We start from the raw sequence: 14,315 nt of genomic DNA, 5'->3' as shown, positions 1-14,315 counted from the left end.
TTAGTGTCCATTTGTGAGATCTCCAAGACAGGAAGTGAGGGAATATCTCCCCAGCAGGATACAGACAGCAAAAGATAGCTTAATAAGGCTTTCAATGCTTCCCTGCTCTAAAATGAAAACAATAATGCTTGGCTACACATACATAAATCTGATCTTATTGGATGACAATGCATGAAATGACGAATGAGTTCATCTGGATTTGCCTTGACAATACAATTCCCAGACCTGAGTTGAATCCCTTTTCTGATTATATTTTTTAGGGTTACGGGTACAAAATAATCGGAAACCCCCGAGCCCACAACTGCCTCCCGGTATTGGTTAATATTCTCAGCAACGCCTTTATGAGGATCTATAACTCCACGGAGAGGATCAGGGTGTATAATGACCCCGTCATCCCTGTGAGTATCCACCTGACCGCCTCCGGGAGAGGAGAGTACTGCACAGGAGAGATGTGAAGGGAGCAGAGGACATTACTGTGGAGGAGAGATGTGAAGGGGGCAGAGGACAGTACTGTGGAGGAGAGATGTGAAGGGAGCAGAGGACAGTACTGTGGAGGAGAGATGTGAAGGGAGCAGAGGACAGTACTGTGGAGGAGAGATGTGAAGGGAGCAGAGGACAGTACTGTGGAGGAGAGATGTGAAGGGAGCAGAGGACAGTACTGTGGAGGAGAGATGTGAAGGGAGCAGAGGATAGTACTGTGGAGGAGAGATGTGAAGGGGCAGAGGACAGTACTGTGGAGGAGAGATGTGAAGGGAGCAGAGGACAGTACTGTGGAGGAGAGATGTGAAGGGGGCAGAGGACAGTACTGTGGAGGAGAGATGTGAAGGGAGCAGAGGACAGTACTGTGGAGGAGAGATGTGAAGGGAGCAGAGGACAGTACTGTGGAGGAGAGATGTGAAGGGAGCAGAGGACAGTACTGTAGAGGAGAGATGTGAAGGGGGCAGAGGACAGTACTGTGGAGGAGAGATGTGAAGGGGGCAGATGACAGTACTGTAGAGGAGAGATGTGAAGGGAGCAGAGGACAGTACTGTAGAGGAGAGATGTGAAGGGAGCAGAGGACAGTACTGTGGAGGATAGATGTGAGGGGAGCAGAGGACAGTACTGTAGAGGAGAGATGTGAAGGGGGAGAGGACAGTACTGTGGAGGAGAGATGTGAAGGGAGCAGAGGACAGTACTGTAGAGGAGAGATGTGAAGGGAGCAGAGGACAGTACTGTAGAGGAGAGATGTGAAGGGGGCAGAGGACAGTACTGTGGAGGAGAGATGTGAAGGGAGCAGAGGACAGTACTGTGGAGGAGAGATGTGAAGGGGGCAGAGGACAGTACTGTAGAGGAGAGATGTGAAGGGAGCAGAGGACAGTACTGTGGAGGAGAGATGTGAAGGGGGCAGAGGACAGTACTGTGGAGGAGAGATGTGAAGGGAGCAGAGGACAGTACTGTGGAGGAGAGATGTGAAGGGGGCAGAGGACAGTACTGTAGAGGAGAGATGTGAAGGGAGCAGAGGACAGTACTGTGGAGGAGAGATGTGAAGGGAGCAGAGGACAGTACTGTGGAGGAGAGATGTGAAGGGAGCAGAGGACAGTACTGTGGAGGAGAGATGTGAAGGGGGCAGAGGACAGTACTGTGGAGGAGAGATGTGAAGGGGGCAGAGGACAGTACTGTAGAGGAGAGATGTGAAGGGAGCAGAGGACAGTACTGTGGAGGAGAGATGTGAAGGGAGCAGAGGACAGTACTGTGGAGGAGAGATGTGAAGGGAGCAGAGGACATTACTGTAGAGGAGAGATGTGAAGGGAGCAGAGGACAGTACTGTGGAGGAGAGATGTGAAGGGGGCAGAGGACCGTACTGCGGAGGAGAGATGTGAAGGGAGCAGAGGACAGTACTGTAGAGGAGAGATGTGAAGGGGGCAGAGGACAGTACTGTGGAGGAGAGATGTGAAGGGGGCTGAGGACAGTACTGTGGAGGAGAGATGTGAAGGGGGCTGAGGACAGTACTGTGGAGGAGAGATGTGAAGGGAGCAGAGGACAGTACCATAGAGGAGAGATGTGAAGGGGGCAGAGGACAGTGCCGTAGAGGAGAGATGTGAGTGGAGCAGAGGACATTACTGTGGAGGAGAGATGTGAAGGGGCAGAGGACAGTACTGTGGAGGAGAGATGTGAAGGGGCAGAGGACATTACTGTGGAGGAGAGATGTGAAGGGAGCAGAGGACAGTACTGTGGAGGAGAGATGTGAAGGGAGCAATGGACAGTACTGTGGAGGAGAGATGTGAAGGGAGCAGAGGACAGTACTGTAGAGGAGAGATGTGAAGGGAGCAGAGGAAAGTATCGGGGAAGAGAGATGTGAAGGGAGCAGAGGACAGTACCGTGGAGGAGAGATGTGAAGGTGCAGAGGACAGTACTGTGGAGGAGAGATGTGAAGGTGCAGAGGACAGTACTGTGGAGGAGAGATGTGAAGGGAGCAGAGGACAGTACTGTGGAGGAGAGATGTGAAGGGGCAGAGGACAGTACAGTGGAGGAGAGATGTGAAGGGAGCAGAGGACAGTACTGTGGAGAAGAGATGTGAAGGGAGCAGAGGACAGTACTGTGGAGGAGAGATGTGAAGGGAGCAGAGGACAGTACTGTGGAGGAGAGATGTGAGGGGAGCAGAGGACAGTACTGTAGAGGAGAGATGTGAAGGGAGCAGAGGACATTACTGTAGAGGAGAGATGTGAAGGGAGCAGAGGACAGTACTGTAGAGGAGAGATGTGAAGGGAGCAGAGGACAGTACTGTAGAGGAGAGATGTGAAGGGAGCAGAGGACAGTACTGTAGAGGAGAGATGTGAAGGGAGCAGAGGACAGTACTGTGGAGGAGAGATGTGAAGGGAGCAGAGGACAGTACTGTGGAGGAGAGATGTGAAGGGGGCAGAGGACAGTGTCGTGGAGGAGAGATGTGAAGGGGGCTGAGGACAGTACTGTGGAGGAGAGATGTGAAGGGGGCAGAGGACAGTACTGTGGAGGAGAGATGTGAAGGGGGCAGAGGACAGTACTGTGGAGGAGAGATGTGAAGGGAGCAGAGGACAGTACTGTAGAGGAGAGATGTGAAGGGAGCAGAGGACATTACTGTAGAGGAGAGATGTGAAGGGAGCAGAGGACAGTACTGTAGAGGAGAGATGTGAAGGGAGCAGAGGACAGTACTGGGCAGGAAAAGGGTGGAGCCTGAACATGGCGGCATGGGAGAGGGTGTAGTAAGCACTCTCCGATAGCCTCCCCTCGTTTATCCTCCCTATGAATCCCTGATTGAAATGGCCAGCAGCACTAATTGAGTGCAGAGACCCACCTGCAGGAGAGGATTCGTGGAAGCCCGAGGACGATCGGACCCAGGAGAGTGTCAGGAGAGAGACGGGAGGGGGATACCTCTGGGTTTTCCCCCGACGCCCAGCAGCTGTTATCGAGGAGGAGCAGGGTTGCCAGGGAGACGGTCGGGCAGCCTGGAACCTGGAGAGAGCTGAGAGAGGGAAACCTCGTGGTATCTTCTGGCGTCTCGCGGTGTCACGCGGTGGCTTCGGAGGAGCAGGGTTGCCAGGGAGACGGTCGGGCAGCCTAGAGCCAGCTGAGAGAGGGAAGCCTCGTGGTATCCTCCGGCGTCTTGCGGCGGCTTCGGAGGAGCGGGGTCGCCAGGGAGACGCTGGTGAGACGGGCAAGGTATTGGAGCGGCACCGACACGTGGGAAGCCGCGGAGGAGCTCTGGGAGCTCAGAGAAGGAGAGAGATTGCCCGATAGCAGTGCAGGTGGAGGAGAGCAAAAGACATATTGCCCCCACAATATACACCACGTATAAACATATACCTGTCTCCTCTACTTAACCTACCTCCACCCCATATCATCTCCTAACCATTCTCAACTTTACAGTCTTATAAACTTTATATCTTCATTTTCATAAAAGGGTTAAAAAGTATACCTCCTACACTACTCCTTTCTCTATTAAGTATTAACCTGTATATCAACTCCAACTTAAGAGGACTTGTGACCTAAAGATAAGCTACATGAGCTACGTGAGACCCCTAGGAATCCTTTCAAGAGGCTATAAGTGGACAAAAATACAGAGGAGATCTGCTTCTGGAGTGAGGTTCCAACGCGGTGGGTGAGTGATGACCGTGGGTTAGTCTTCAGCCTACAGGTCCCCTTTTTATACACCATTTACATTGGGTTCGTATATTAGACTTTTATATATATTGAGCTCCTGCACTACTTTCCCAAGTATCCAGAATAAGACAGTGTTTTAAAAATTCATCCTGAAAATAAAAGAATTAGGGGATTCCTAGGATAGGTCTGAAGATCGGGAGGAGTAAGAGAACCGAAGTTGCATGAAACAAGAGTAAATATTTCAATAACAACATGAAAGGTAAAAATATAAAAGGGAGCGGGCCTAAGAATACCCAAACTGGTACAATTAAGAAATATGTGTCACAAGGAAATGTTACCCCAGAAAGAACTCAGGGAATAAATGAAAAAAGTGAATTGGATATAAGTGTGGATAATAGTCCGAGACTTTCCCTGGGCCCAGTTTATAACAATCAAATGGAAGGTATTGAACCAAGAGAGTTGGAAAGAGATATGCAAATACCTAACAAAAAAGAAATGGTGGAGATGTTTAAAGGTTTGGAAAACTCAATAAAGCAAGAGATGGGGATGATCCGGGAAGATCTGGGACAACTGTTAACTAGGGTGGAGGAAGTGGAGGAGAAGGTACAAGCCCAGGCTCAGAATATCCTAAAATTAGAGAAATGGATAATTGAAGATAAAAAAGAATACAAGAGATTGCTTTATAGGATGGAAGAACAAGAAAATAGAGAAAGGAGAAATAATATCAGAGTAAGAGGAATCCCGGAACTGACAAAGGGGGAAGATTTAAAAGAATTATCTGGCAAAATCTTGAACTTCATAATGGACAACTCGGATGAGGAGATGTTCAAACTGGATGAAGTATACAGGATTGGGAAGTACCAACAAGGAAAAGGGGTAGAAAAACCGAGAGATATAATTGTTAAATTTCATAATTATGGAGATAGAGAAGAGATATGGAAAAAGATCAAAGGAAAAACAAATATTACATATGGAGGGAAAAATATCCAAATTTTTGCAGATCTGACAGCAGAGACTCTGAGAAGGAAGAGATCACTGAAACCCCTATTAGAAGAGATGAAAAAACAAAATGTGAAATACAGATGGGGTCGTGACTTAAGTTTAATTGGGTGGAGGGATGGAACTACAGCTATTTTAAAATTCCCGGAAGACATGGAGGAATTTTGTGACAAACTTGGACTGCAGAGACAAACGATACCTGGTTGGGAAGTGGAGGAGGGAGAGTTGGATTTTTGTGGGTCAGGAAAGTGGCAGCTGGTCAAAAGAGGAAATAGAGAATTAACAGATAAGGGGATATTGGGGAGGAGGGGGAGGTAAGCGGTCATGGGCAGAGTCAAACCCCCATAGAGGGATCAAAGGTGGAATATGATCCAAAGGCATGGGAAGCCTGGGGGGGGTGGGGAGGCGGGAGGGAGGGGGGGGGGGAGCTGGCAGGGGGGGAGGGTTAGGAAGGGTAGGGGTTGGGGAGAGTTGAGGGAGGGAGGGAGGGAAAAGAATAATAAAGGAAATACTCTGCAGGATAGAGAGAGGTATAAAAAGCAAGGGTAAAGAGAAGGAGGATAGTTATGTGATCTCTAAAAAAAAAAAAAAAAAAAGATGGAAGATTTACAAGTTATCACTTATAATGTAAAGGGATTAAATTGTCCTGGGAAGAGATTTAGGTTATTTAAGGAATTACATCATCAAGCAGTTTCGGTGGTCTTTTTGCAGGAGACACATCTTGAGATAGAATCTAAGGTGAAGCTGAAATCTAGAGATTACCCAATATGGTATTTTGCAGATTCCCCAATTAAGAGAGCTAAAGGGGTGGCAATAGGGTTCAGAAAAAATATAAGATTTGAATTAAAGGACAGAAAAGTGGACCCAGAGGGGAGATATCTGTTTTTGAAGGGTAAAATACAAGGGGTGGAGTGCACAGTAGCTAATATATATTGTCCAAATAAAAAACCAGAGGAGTACTTGAAGGGTGTGTTAAAAAAGTTGATGGATTTTAAAGAGGGTTGTATAATAGTGGCGGGAGATTTTAATTTTTGTATGGATCCACAAATTGATACAAATTCTAAGGTACAAAGAGAGGGGAGTAGATCTCTGAGACTATTAAAGAAGGTGATCCATGGATGCCAATTGGTAGATTCATGGAGAATCTTGCATATGAAAGATAGAGACTACACATTTTTCTCAAATGCACATCAGATATACTCAAGGTTGGACTATATATTGGTAGAACATCACTTTATAGACTCAATGGTTAAAGCAGACATAGGAGTAATGACGCTCTCGGATCATGCCCCTGTTGTATTGAGGATGGGATGGGGGAGGAGAACAGAAGGGGTAGGTTGGAGGTTGAATGAAGCACTTCTCATGGACAAGGATAATGCACAGAGGATCGGGAAGGAAATTGAGAGATTCTTTAAAGAGAACGAGACAGAGGATGTGTCTAAAGCAACAGTATGGGAGGCTCATAAGGCATATATAAGAGGAGTTCTGATTGCAATTGGGGCAAGAAAAAAAAGAGAAAGAAGAGAAAAAATTAGTGGGTTCTTAAAAGATATATCGGAGTTAGAACAACTATATAAAAATAAAATGCTAATAGAAATTAAGCAGAAGATAATAAAAAAGAAAGAGGAACTGGAAACCCTGATGGAAGAGGAGAGAAGGAGAGTGTATAATAAAGTGTTAAGCGAAAACTATAAATGGGGAGATAGGCCAGGAAAATATTTAATGAGAACCTTAAGGAAAAAAAAAAATAGGAATTATATAGATAAAATAAAAAGCCCTAAGGGAGAAATGGTCCACTCAAATAAAGAAATTGCAAAGACGTTCGCGGACTATTACAGGAAGTTGTATAATATCACTCCATATGATGAAGTAAATAATATGGATAAGGAAAAAAAGAAAAAAAAAAGGAAGATTTATCTAAAAAATGCAGGATTACCAAAAATAAAAGAAGACCAACTAAACTCCCTTGAAGCAGAGATTACACAAGAAGAGATAAGGATAGTAGTAAAAAGTATGGAGATGGGGAAGAGCCCAGGCCCAGATGGCTATACAGTAGGGTATTATAAAAAATTTAGTGAAATATTAAACCCCAAACTGGAAAAATATATGAATGCCCTGGGAGGAGAGATGGACATGAGGGGAGAATCTTTGCAGGCTCATGTGGTACTGTTACATAAAGAAGGGAAAGACGTCTCGCAATGTTCAAGTTATAGGCCCATTTCACTGTTGAATTTGGACACCAAGATATATGCAAAGGTCCTAGCGAATAGGTTGAAGGAGTTTATGCCTACATGGATACATGGAGATCAGGTGGGCTTTGTCCCAGGAAGAGAGGGCAGGGACAATGGGTTGAGATCCCTGATGCTGATTCAGAGAAGTAAAAATGGGGAGGTACCAGCGGTGGCCCTTTCAATTGATGCAGAAAAGGCCTTCGATAGAGTAGACTGGGGCTTCATGATGGATACCTTAGAAGATCTAGGAATAGGAGGTAGAATGAGGGAATGGATTGGAAAACTGTATAGTAAACCCTCGGCAGTGGTAATAGTAAATGGGGAAAAAACAGAACCCATTGGGATGTCAAATGGAACGAGGCAGGGCTGCCCTTTGTCTCCCTTATTATATGTTTTGTCATTAGAGCCTCTTTTATCAACAATAAGGAAAAATGGAGACATAAAGGGAATTCAGATAGGAAGTGTAGAACATAAAGTGGCAGCTTTCGCTGATGATCTGCTGTTTTATGTGGGGAGCCCCAGGATCACACTCCCAAATCTAATGAAATTGTTGAAGGAATATGGAGAATTATCAAATTTAAAAATCAATCCAACAAAAACTGAGATCTTAAACATAAATATCCCAAAAAGTGAACAGGAAAAAATACAAGAAGAGTTTCCCTTTATTTGGAAAGAAAGTGATATAAAGTACTTGGGTGTAAGGCTCAGCACGTCGTATAAAAACTTGTATAAGCTAAACTATATTTCACTATTGAATGAAGTAAAAGGGGAATTAAAAACGTTAGAGAGAGGAACCCCATCGTGGTTAGGACGTATAAACTTGGTAAAAATGATAATCGTACCAAAAATTTTATACAGATTCCAAATGATACCAATTAAACTCCCGGAAGCTTTTTTTAAAGTGATAAAAAAAATGATAACGGGATATATCTGGAGGAAGAAAAAACCGAGGGTGTCCCATGAGGTATTAAGTAGAGATAAAGAGCAGGGTGGCCTGGGAGTTCCAGATATAAAGAGATATTATAAAGCAGTAATATTAGGAAGAATCTTTGATTGGACGTTCAATGTAGAGGGGAAAAGCTGGGTAAAAATTGAGAATACACTTAGTGGAACTAAACTGAATAGTATAATATGGTTACCGACACAATATAGAGGACTGAAGGAGGATTTAAGTTTGTACACTGTAAATGTATTAAGGGAATGGGATAAAATACACAAATATATGAGATGGGAATTTAACTCTATACTTATGCCACTAAGAAATACAGAATTTTTTCCACCAGGTAGAGAAGAAATAGCAGGTAGATGGTTTACAAAGGAGGACGTCCAACTCAGAGATATAATGGGGGATGGGAAATTGAAGACCTTTAAAGAGCTGGAAAAGGAAAAGGGAAATATTTTCACTAGGCTGGATGAGTGGCGATACTATCAATTAAAACGTTTTTGGGGAAATCTAAAAAAACCCCTGAGAATGAAAGAGGATTGGAATTTGTTTGAAAGGTTGCTGGACACACGGGGTGATGGGAAACATGGAATAGCCAAAGTATATAGAATCCTCACAGATTTAGGCACAAATATTAAACCACTGCACATAGTGAATTGGGAAAGAGACATGGGGGTGGTACTAGATGAAGGAAAACAGAAGAAAATAAATAGATTAGTTCACGGAAATGTAAGTTTGAGGGATGTGGAATTAAATTATAAATGTCTGACAAGATGGCACATTGTTCCGAGTGTGGAGGGAAAGATAAGTGCGGAGAAATCACAGTGGTGTTGGCGAGAGTGTGGGGAAGTGGGGACAGTTTATCATATTTGGTGGGAATGTCCAAAGATTCAAATATTCTGGAAAAAAATAATATATTTAATAGAGAACATCATTGAAATGAATATCGGGTTAGACCCTGGGATATGCCTGTTACATAGTTCAGAAATACCAATTAGTAAATATAAGAAATTAGGTTTAGGGTACTATTTGAACGCAGCAAAAAGCCTGATCCCCAAATATTGGAAGAAAAGAGAAATACCGAAAGAGGAGGAATGGATAGAGAGAGTAAACTGGACTAGGGAGATGGAGAGGATATTTTATATACAGGAAGATAAGATGGAGATACATCTCGCGAGATGGGAAAAATGGGAAAATTTTGTAACAAGTAGGAGAAATTGAAAAAAAAAAGAGGACAGTACTGTAGAGGAGAGATGTGAAGGGAGCAGAGGACAGTACTGTAGAGGAGAGATGTGAAGGGAGCAGAGGACAGTACTGTAGAGGAGAGATGTGAAGGGAGCAGAGGACAGTACTGTGGAGGAGAGATGTGAAGGGGGCAGAGGACAGTGTCGTGGAGGAGAGATGTGAAGGGGGCTGAGGACAGTACTGTGGAGGAGAGATGTGAAGGGGGCAGAGGACAGTACTGTGGAGGAGAGATGTGAAGGGGGCAGAGGACAGTACTGTGGAGGAGAGATGTGAAGGGAGCAGAGGACAGTATCGGGGAAGAGAGATGTGAAGGGAGCAGAGGACAGTACTGTGGAGGAGAGATGTGAAGGGAGCAGAGGACAGTACTGTGGAGAAGAGATGTGAGTGGAGCAGAGGACAGTACTGTGGAGGAGAGATGTGAAGGGAGCAGAGGACAGTACTGTGGAGGAGAGATGTGAAGGGAGCAGAGGACAGTACTGTGGATTAGAGATGTGAAGGGAGCAGAGGACAGTACTGTGGAGGAGAGATGTGAAGGGGGAAGAGGACCGTACTGTGGAGGAGAGATGTGAAGGGAGCAGAGGACAGTACTGTGGAGGAGAGATGTGAGGGGAGCAGAGGACAGTACTGCAGAGGAGAGATGTGAAGGGGCAGAGGACAGTACCGTGGAGGAGAGATGTGAAGGGGGCAGAGGACAGTGCCGTGGAGGAGAGATGTGAAGGGAGCAGAGGACAGTACTGTGGAGAAGAGATGTGAAGGGGCAGAGGACAGTGCCGTGGAGGAGAGATGTGAAGGGGGCAGAGGACAGTACTGCGGAGAAGAGATGTGAAGGGGCAGAGGACAGTACTGTGGAGAAGAGATGTGAAGGTGCAGAGGACAGTACTGCGGAGAAGAGATGTGAAGGGGCAGAGGACAGTGCCGTGGAGGAGAGATGTGAAGGGGGCAGAGGACAGTACTGCGGAGAAGAGATGTGAAGGGGCAGGGGACAGTGCCGTGGAGGAGAGATGTGAAGGGGCAGAGGACAGTACTGTAGAGGAGAGATGTGAAGGGGCAGAGGACAGTACCGCGGAGGAGAGATGTGAAGGGAGCAGAGGACAGTACCGCGGAGGAGAGATGTGAGGGGAGCAGAGGACAGTGCCGTGGAGGAGAGATGTGAAGGGAGCAGAGGACAGTACTGTGGAGGAGAGATGTGAAGGGAGCAGAGGACAGTACTGCGGAGAAGAGATGTGAAGGTGCAGAGGACAGTACCGCGGAGGAGAGATGTGAAGGGAGCAGAGGACAGTACTGTAGAGAAGAGATGTGAGGGGAGCAGAGGACAGTACTGTAGAGAAGAGATGTGAGGGGAGCAGAGGACAGTACCATGGGGCAGGGATGATGATTTGAAGGGGGGGGTTGAGTACTGCTGAAAATACTATACGGAGGGGGGGGGAGTGATTTGCAGGGGGCTGAGAACACTGGGGACACTGACATATAGGGATTGTGATCACCCCCAGGAATGAGTGGTGCTCACCCCCAGGAATGAGTGGGGCTCACCCCCAGGAATGAGTAGGGCTCACCCCCAGGAATGAGTAGGGATCACTCCCAGGAATGAGTAGGGGTCACCCCCAGGAAAGAGTAGGGATCACTCCCTGGAATGAGTAGGGATCACCCCCAGGAATGAGTAGGGGCTCACCCTCAGGAATGAGTAGGGGCTTACCTTCAGGAATGAGTAGGGGCTTACCTTCAGGAATGAGTAGGGGCTCACCGCCAAGAATGAGTAGGGGCTCACCCCCAAGAATGAGTAGGGGCTCACCCCCAGGAATGAGTAGGGCTCACCCCCAGGACAGTAGGGGCTCACTCCCAGGAATGAGTAGGGTTCACCTCCAGGAATAAGTAGGGCTCACCCCCAGAAATGAGTAGGGGCTCACCCCCAGGAATGAGTAGGGCTCACCCCCAGGACAGTAGGGGCTCACTCCCAGGAATGAGTAGGGCTCACCCCCAGGACAGTAGGGGCTCACTCCCAGGAATGAGTAGGGCTCACCTCCAGGAATAAGTAGGGCTCACCCCCAGGAATAAGTCGGGGCTCACCCCCAGGAATGAGTAGGGATCACTCCCAGGAATGAGTGGGTCTCACCCCCAGGAATGAGTAGGGCTCACCCTCAGGAATGAGTAGGGGCTCACCCCCAGGAATGAGTAGGGGCTCACCCCCAGGAATGAGTAGGGGCTCACCCCCAGGTATGAGTAGGGGCTCACCCCTAGGAATGAGTGGGGCCCCTGTCAGCAGTAGGAGGAGGAGCCAGGGTGTTTTTGTGCAGGACCACACATTGAAGATTGCTGGAAGGAGAGCCAGGGACGAGTATGAACTATGGTTGTCCTTCGTTTGCTTTCCAATAAAGAATACATTTGTCATGGTAACATTTTTCTTTCCCTCACCAGTGGAGACACGACCTTCACATAATGTTCAACATTGGATTGATGTGTATGCTATATGCGTCCGGACTCGCCCCCCACTTTGCAATGACCAACACGCAGGATACGAAGGTTAGTATAGGCTACGGGACGTGATTGCTACTGTGTCTTCTGTAGCCGTGATTGCTACTGTGTCTATGTGTGGAGGTGGCCATGTTGGTAGAGGCAGCACTTTGTTTCCTCATATCAGAGCTGTCCCCAGATGACTAGTGATCTGATGATTGCACAGATCCACAGAAAGGGTAGAGCAGAATCAGGGAGATCCTTGCACTGCAGGTCCTCAGGGACAGCCAACTTTCCAGCAAAAAAGAACAGAAAGAAGCACAGTAGTTATATCACCAAATCTCACTCCAAATCTTGTGAGACTACCAGGCTTGGAAGCAGGGCGATCCTTGCACTGCAGGTCCTCAGGTACAGCATCCTATCCAGCAAGGAGAACAGTGAGCAGCACAGTAGGGACATCACCAGATATCACTCCAATACTCCACAGGTTACCAGGCTTGGAAGCAGGGAGATCCTTGCACTGCAGGTCCTCAGGTACAGCGTCCTCTCCATCAAGGAGAACAGTGAGCAGCACAGTAGTGACATCACTAGATATCACTCCAATACTCCACAGGTTACCAGGCTTGGAAACAGGGAGATCCTTGCACTGCAGGTCAGGCACAGCATCCTATCCAGCAAGGAGAACAGTGAGCAGCACAGTAGGGACATCACCAGATATCACTCCAATACTCCACAGGTTACCAGGCTTTGAAGCAGGGAGATCCTTGCACTGCAGGTCTTCTGGTATAGCATCCTCTCCAGCAAGGAGAACAGTTAGCAACACAATAGTAACATCACCAGATATCACTCCAATACTCCACAGGTTACCAGGCTTGGAAACAGGGAGATCCTTGCACTGCAGGTCCTTGGGTACAGCGTCCTCTCCAGCAAGGAGAACAGTGAGCAGCACAGTAGTGACATCACCAGATATCACTCCAATACTCCACAGGTTACCAGGCTTGGAAGCTGGGAGATCCTTGCACTGCAGGTCTTCAGGTATAGCATCCTCTCCAGCAAGGAGAACAGTTAGCAATACAATAGTAACATCACCAGATATCACTCCAATACTCCACAGGTTACCAGGCTTGGAAACAGGGAGATCCTTGCACTGCAGGTCCTCAGGTACAGCGTCCTCTCCAGTAAGGAGAACAGTGAGCAGCACAATAGTCACATCACCAGATATCACTCCAATACTCCACAGGTTACCAGGCTTGGAAGCAGGGAGATCCTTGCACTGCAGGTCTTCAGGTACAGCTTCCTCTCCAGGAAGGAAAACAGTTAGCAGAACAGTAGTGATATCAGCAAATCTCACTCCACCTCCTACCTTAGATGATCTCACACTGTAGATACACAGTTATGAGGTTACAGAACAGGAGTGCCTAGGCACAGGAAATGCACTCCTTGTGTTCTAAAGGGATCTTTCAGGGTGGATTGTTCAGGGGACTGCTTAGGCATGTTCAGATCCACTTCATGTTGTGTCAGTATAAGACTTACTAATTAATGGGACTAATAGCCAACCTCCAGCAACCTCCATCCAACCTCTGCGACTGGAGATACACTTTACCGTCTGAATGTGACTTGGCGTCATCCTCCTGCAGCCGCTGTACACCTGAAGGTGCTATGAGCTATGTTTGTATTGGTGAATGGCGCTCAGCTGTTTATGAGGTCTATAGAGAAAAGCTAGGTGATTTTATTTTCTGTCCTCCCTGATCACACCCACCGATTTTTTTATTCCTTTCCAGATCAAAGCTCGCTCCCAGCTGCGTATTTCCGGCCTTTTCCCATCCGCGTACTGGTTTGGACAAGCCCTGGTGGACGTCGCCCTCTCTTGGCTCCTCCTTTTCCTGATGATCGCCATCCTGTTTGCGTTCAGCCATTCCTTCCATCTGTCGTTCCTTAATGCGGTGCTGCTTGTGAGTATCATTGGTCAGCTTTTCACAGCCGTGCGTTTAGCTGAACCTCTGAAATCTGAGTGATGTAAAACCCAACCAGACTTTTCATTCCGGGTGCGTCACAACAAAAGGGGAGCCTTACAGGTGGTTTTCCTTAGAAAGCAGCCACAGTCTGAGTAGAGAAGTCTGTCCCCTGCCAGCAGCTTCAGAGAAGGGCCCATGCTCTATGTGTGAAAGGAGTGGACTCTCTGCAGAGGTCCATAAATCCCACCTGCTGACCCAGAGCCTGAGCTCTCCAAGAAGTATGAGCTTTTCTGATTGCACAGCTATAGGTCTGCCACAGCAGGGGGCAAGTCGGTCCTCTGCAGGGAAACATTGCCAACACAGTTATAGTTCAGGCCT

At 47.2% G+C, this 14,315-nt stretch overlaps 1 protein-coding gene across 1 annotated transcript in view; it reads left to right on the top strand.

The window, feature by feature from the left end:
- The window catches only part of LOC149435057 (ABC-type organic anion transporter ABCA8-like), a 76,999-nt gene that overhangs the window by 40,537 nt on the left and 22,147 nt on the right, over positions 1-14,315 (top strand). The window contains exons 22-24 of the mRNA XM_089663060.1: positions 261-398; positions 11,947-12,051; positions 13,764-13,934. Of these exons, the coding sequence (XP_089519186.1) occupies positions 261-398; positions 11,947-12,051; positions 13,764-13,934 (414 nt within the window). The remainder of the gene's footprint in view (positions 1-260; positions 399-11,946; positions 12,052-13,763; positions 13,935-14,315) is intronic.

The sequence above is a fragment of the Staurois parvus genome, unplaced genomic scaffold (genome assembly GCF_062004578.1).
Source record: "Staurois parvus isolate SC_StPar_1 unplaced genomic scaffold, SC_StPar_1.0 ptg001618l, whole genome shotgun sequence".
Taxonomy (NCBI): domain Eukaryota; kingdom Metazoa; phylum Chordata; class Amphibia; order Anura; family Ranidae; genus Staurois; species Staurois parvus.
Note: the sequence above shows the minus strand (reverse complement) of the source record. Positions and strands in the feature narration are given on the sequence as shown.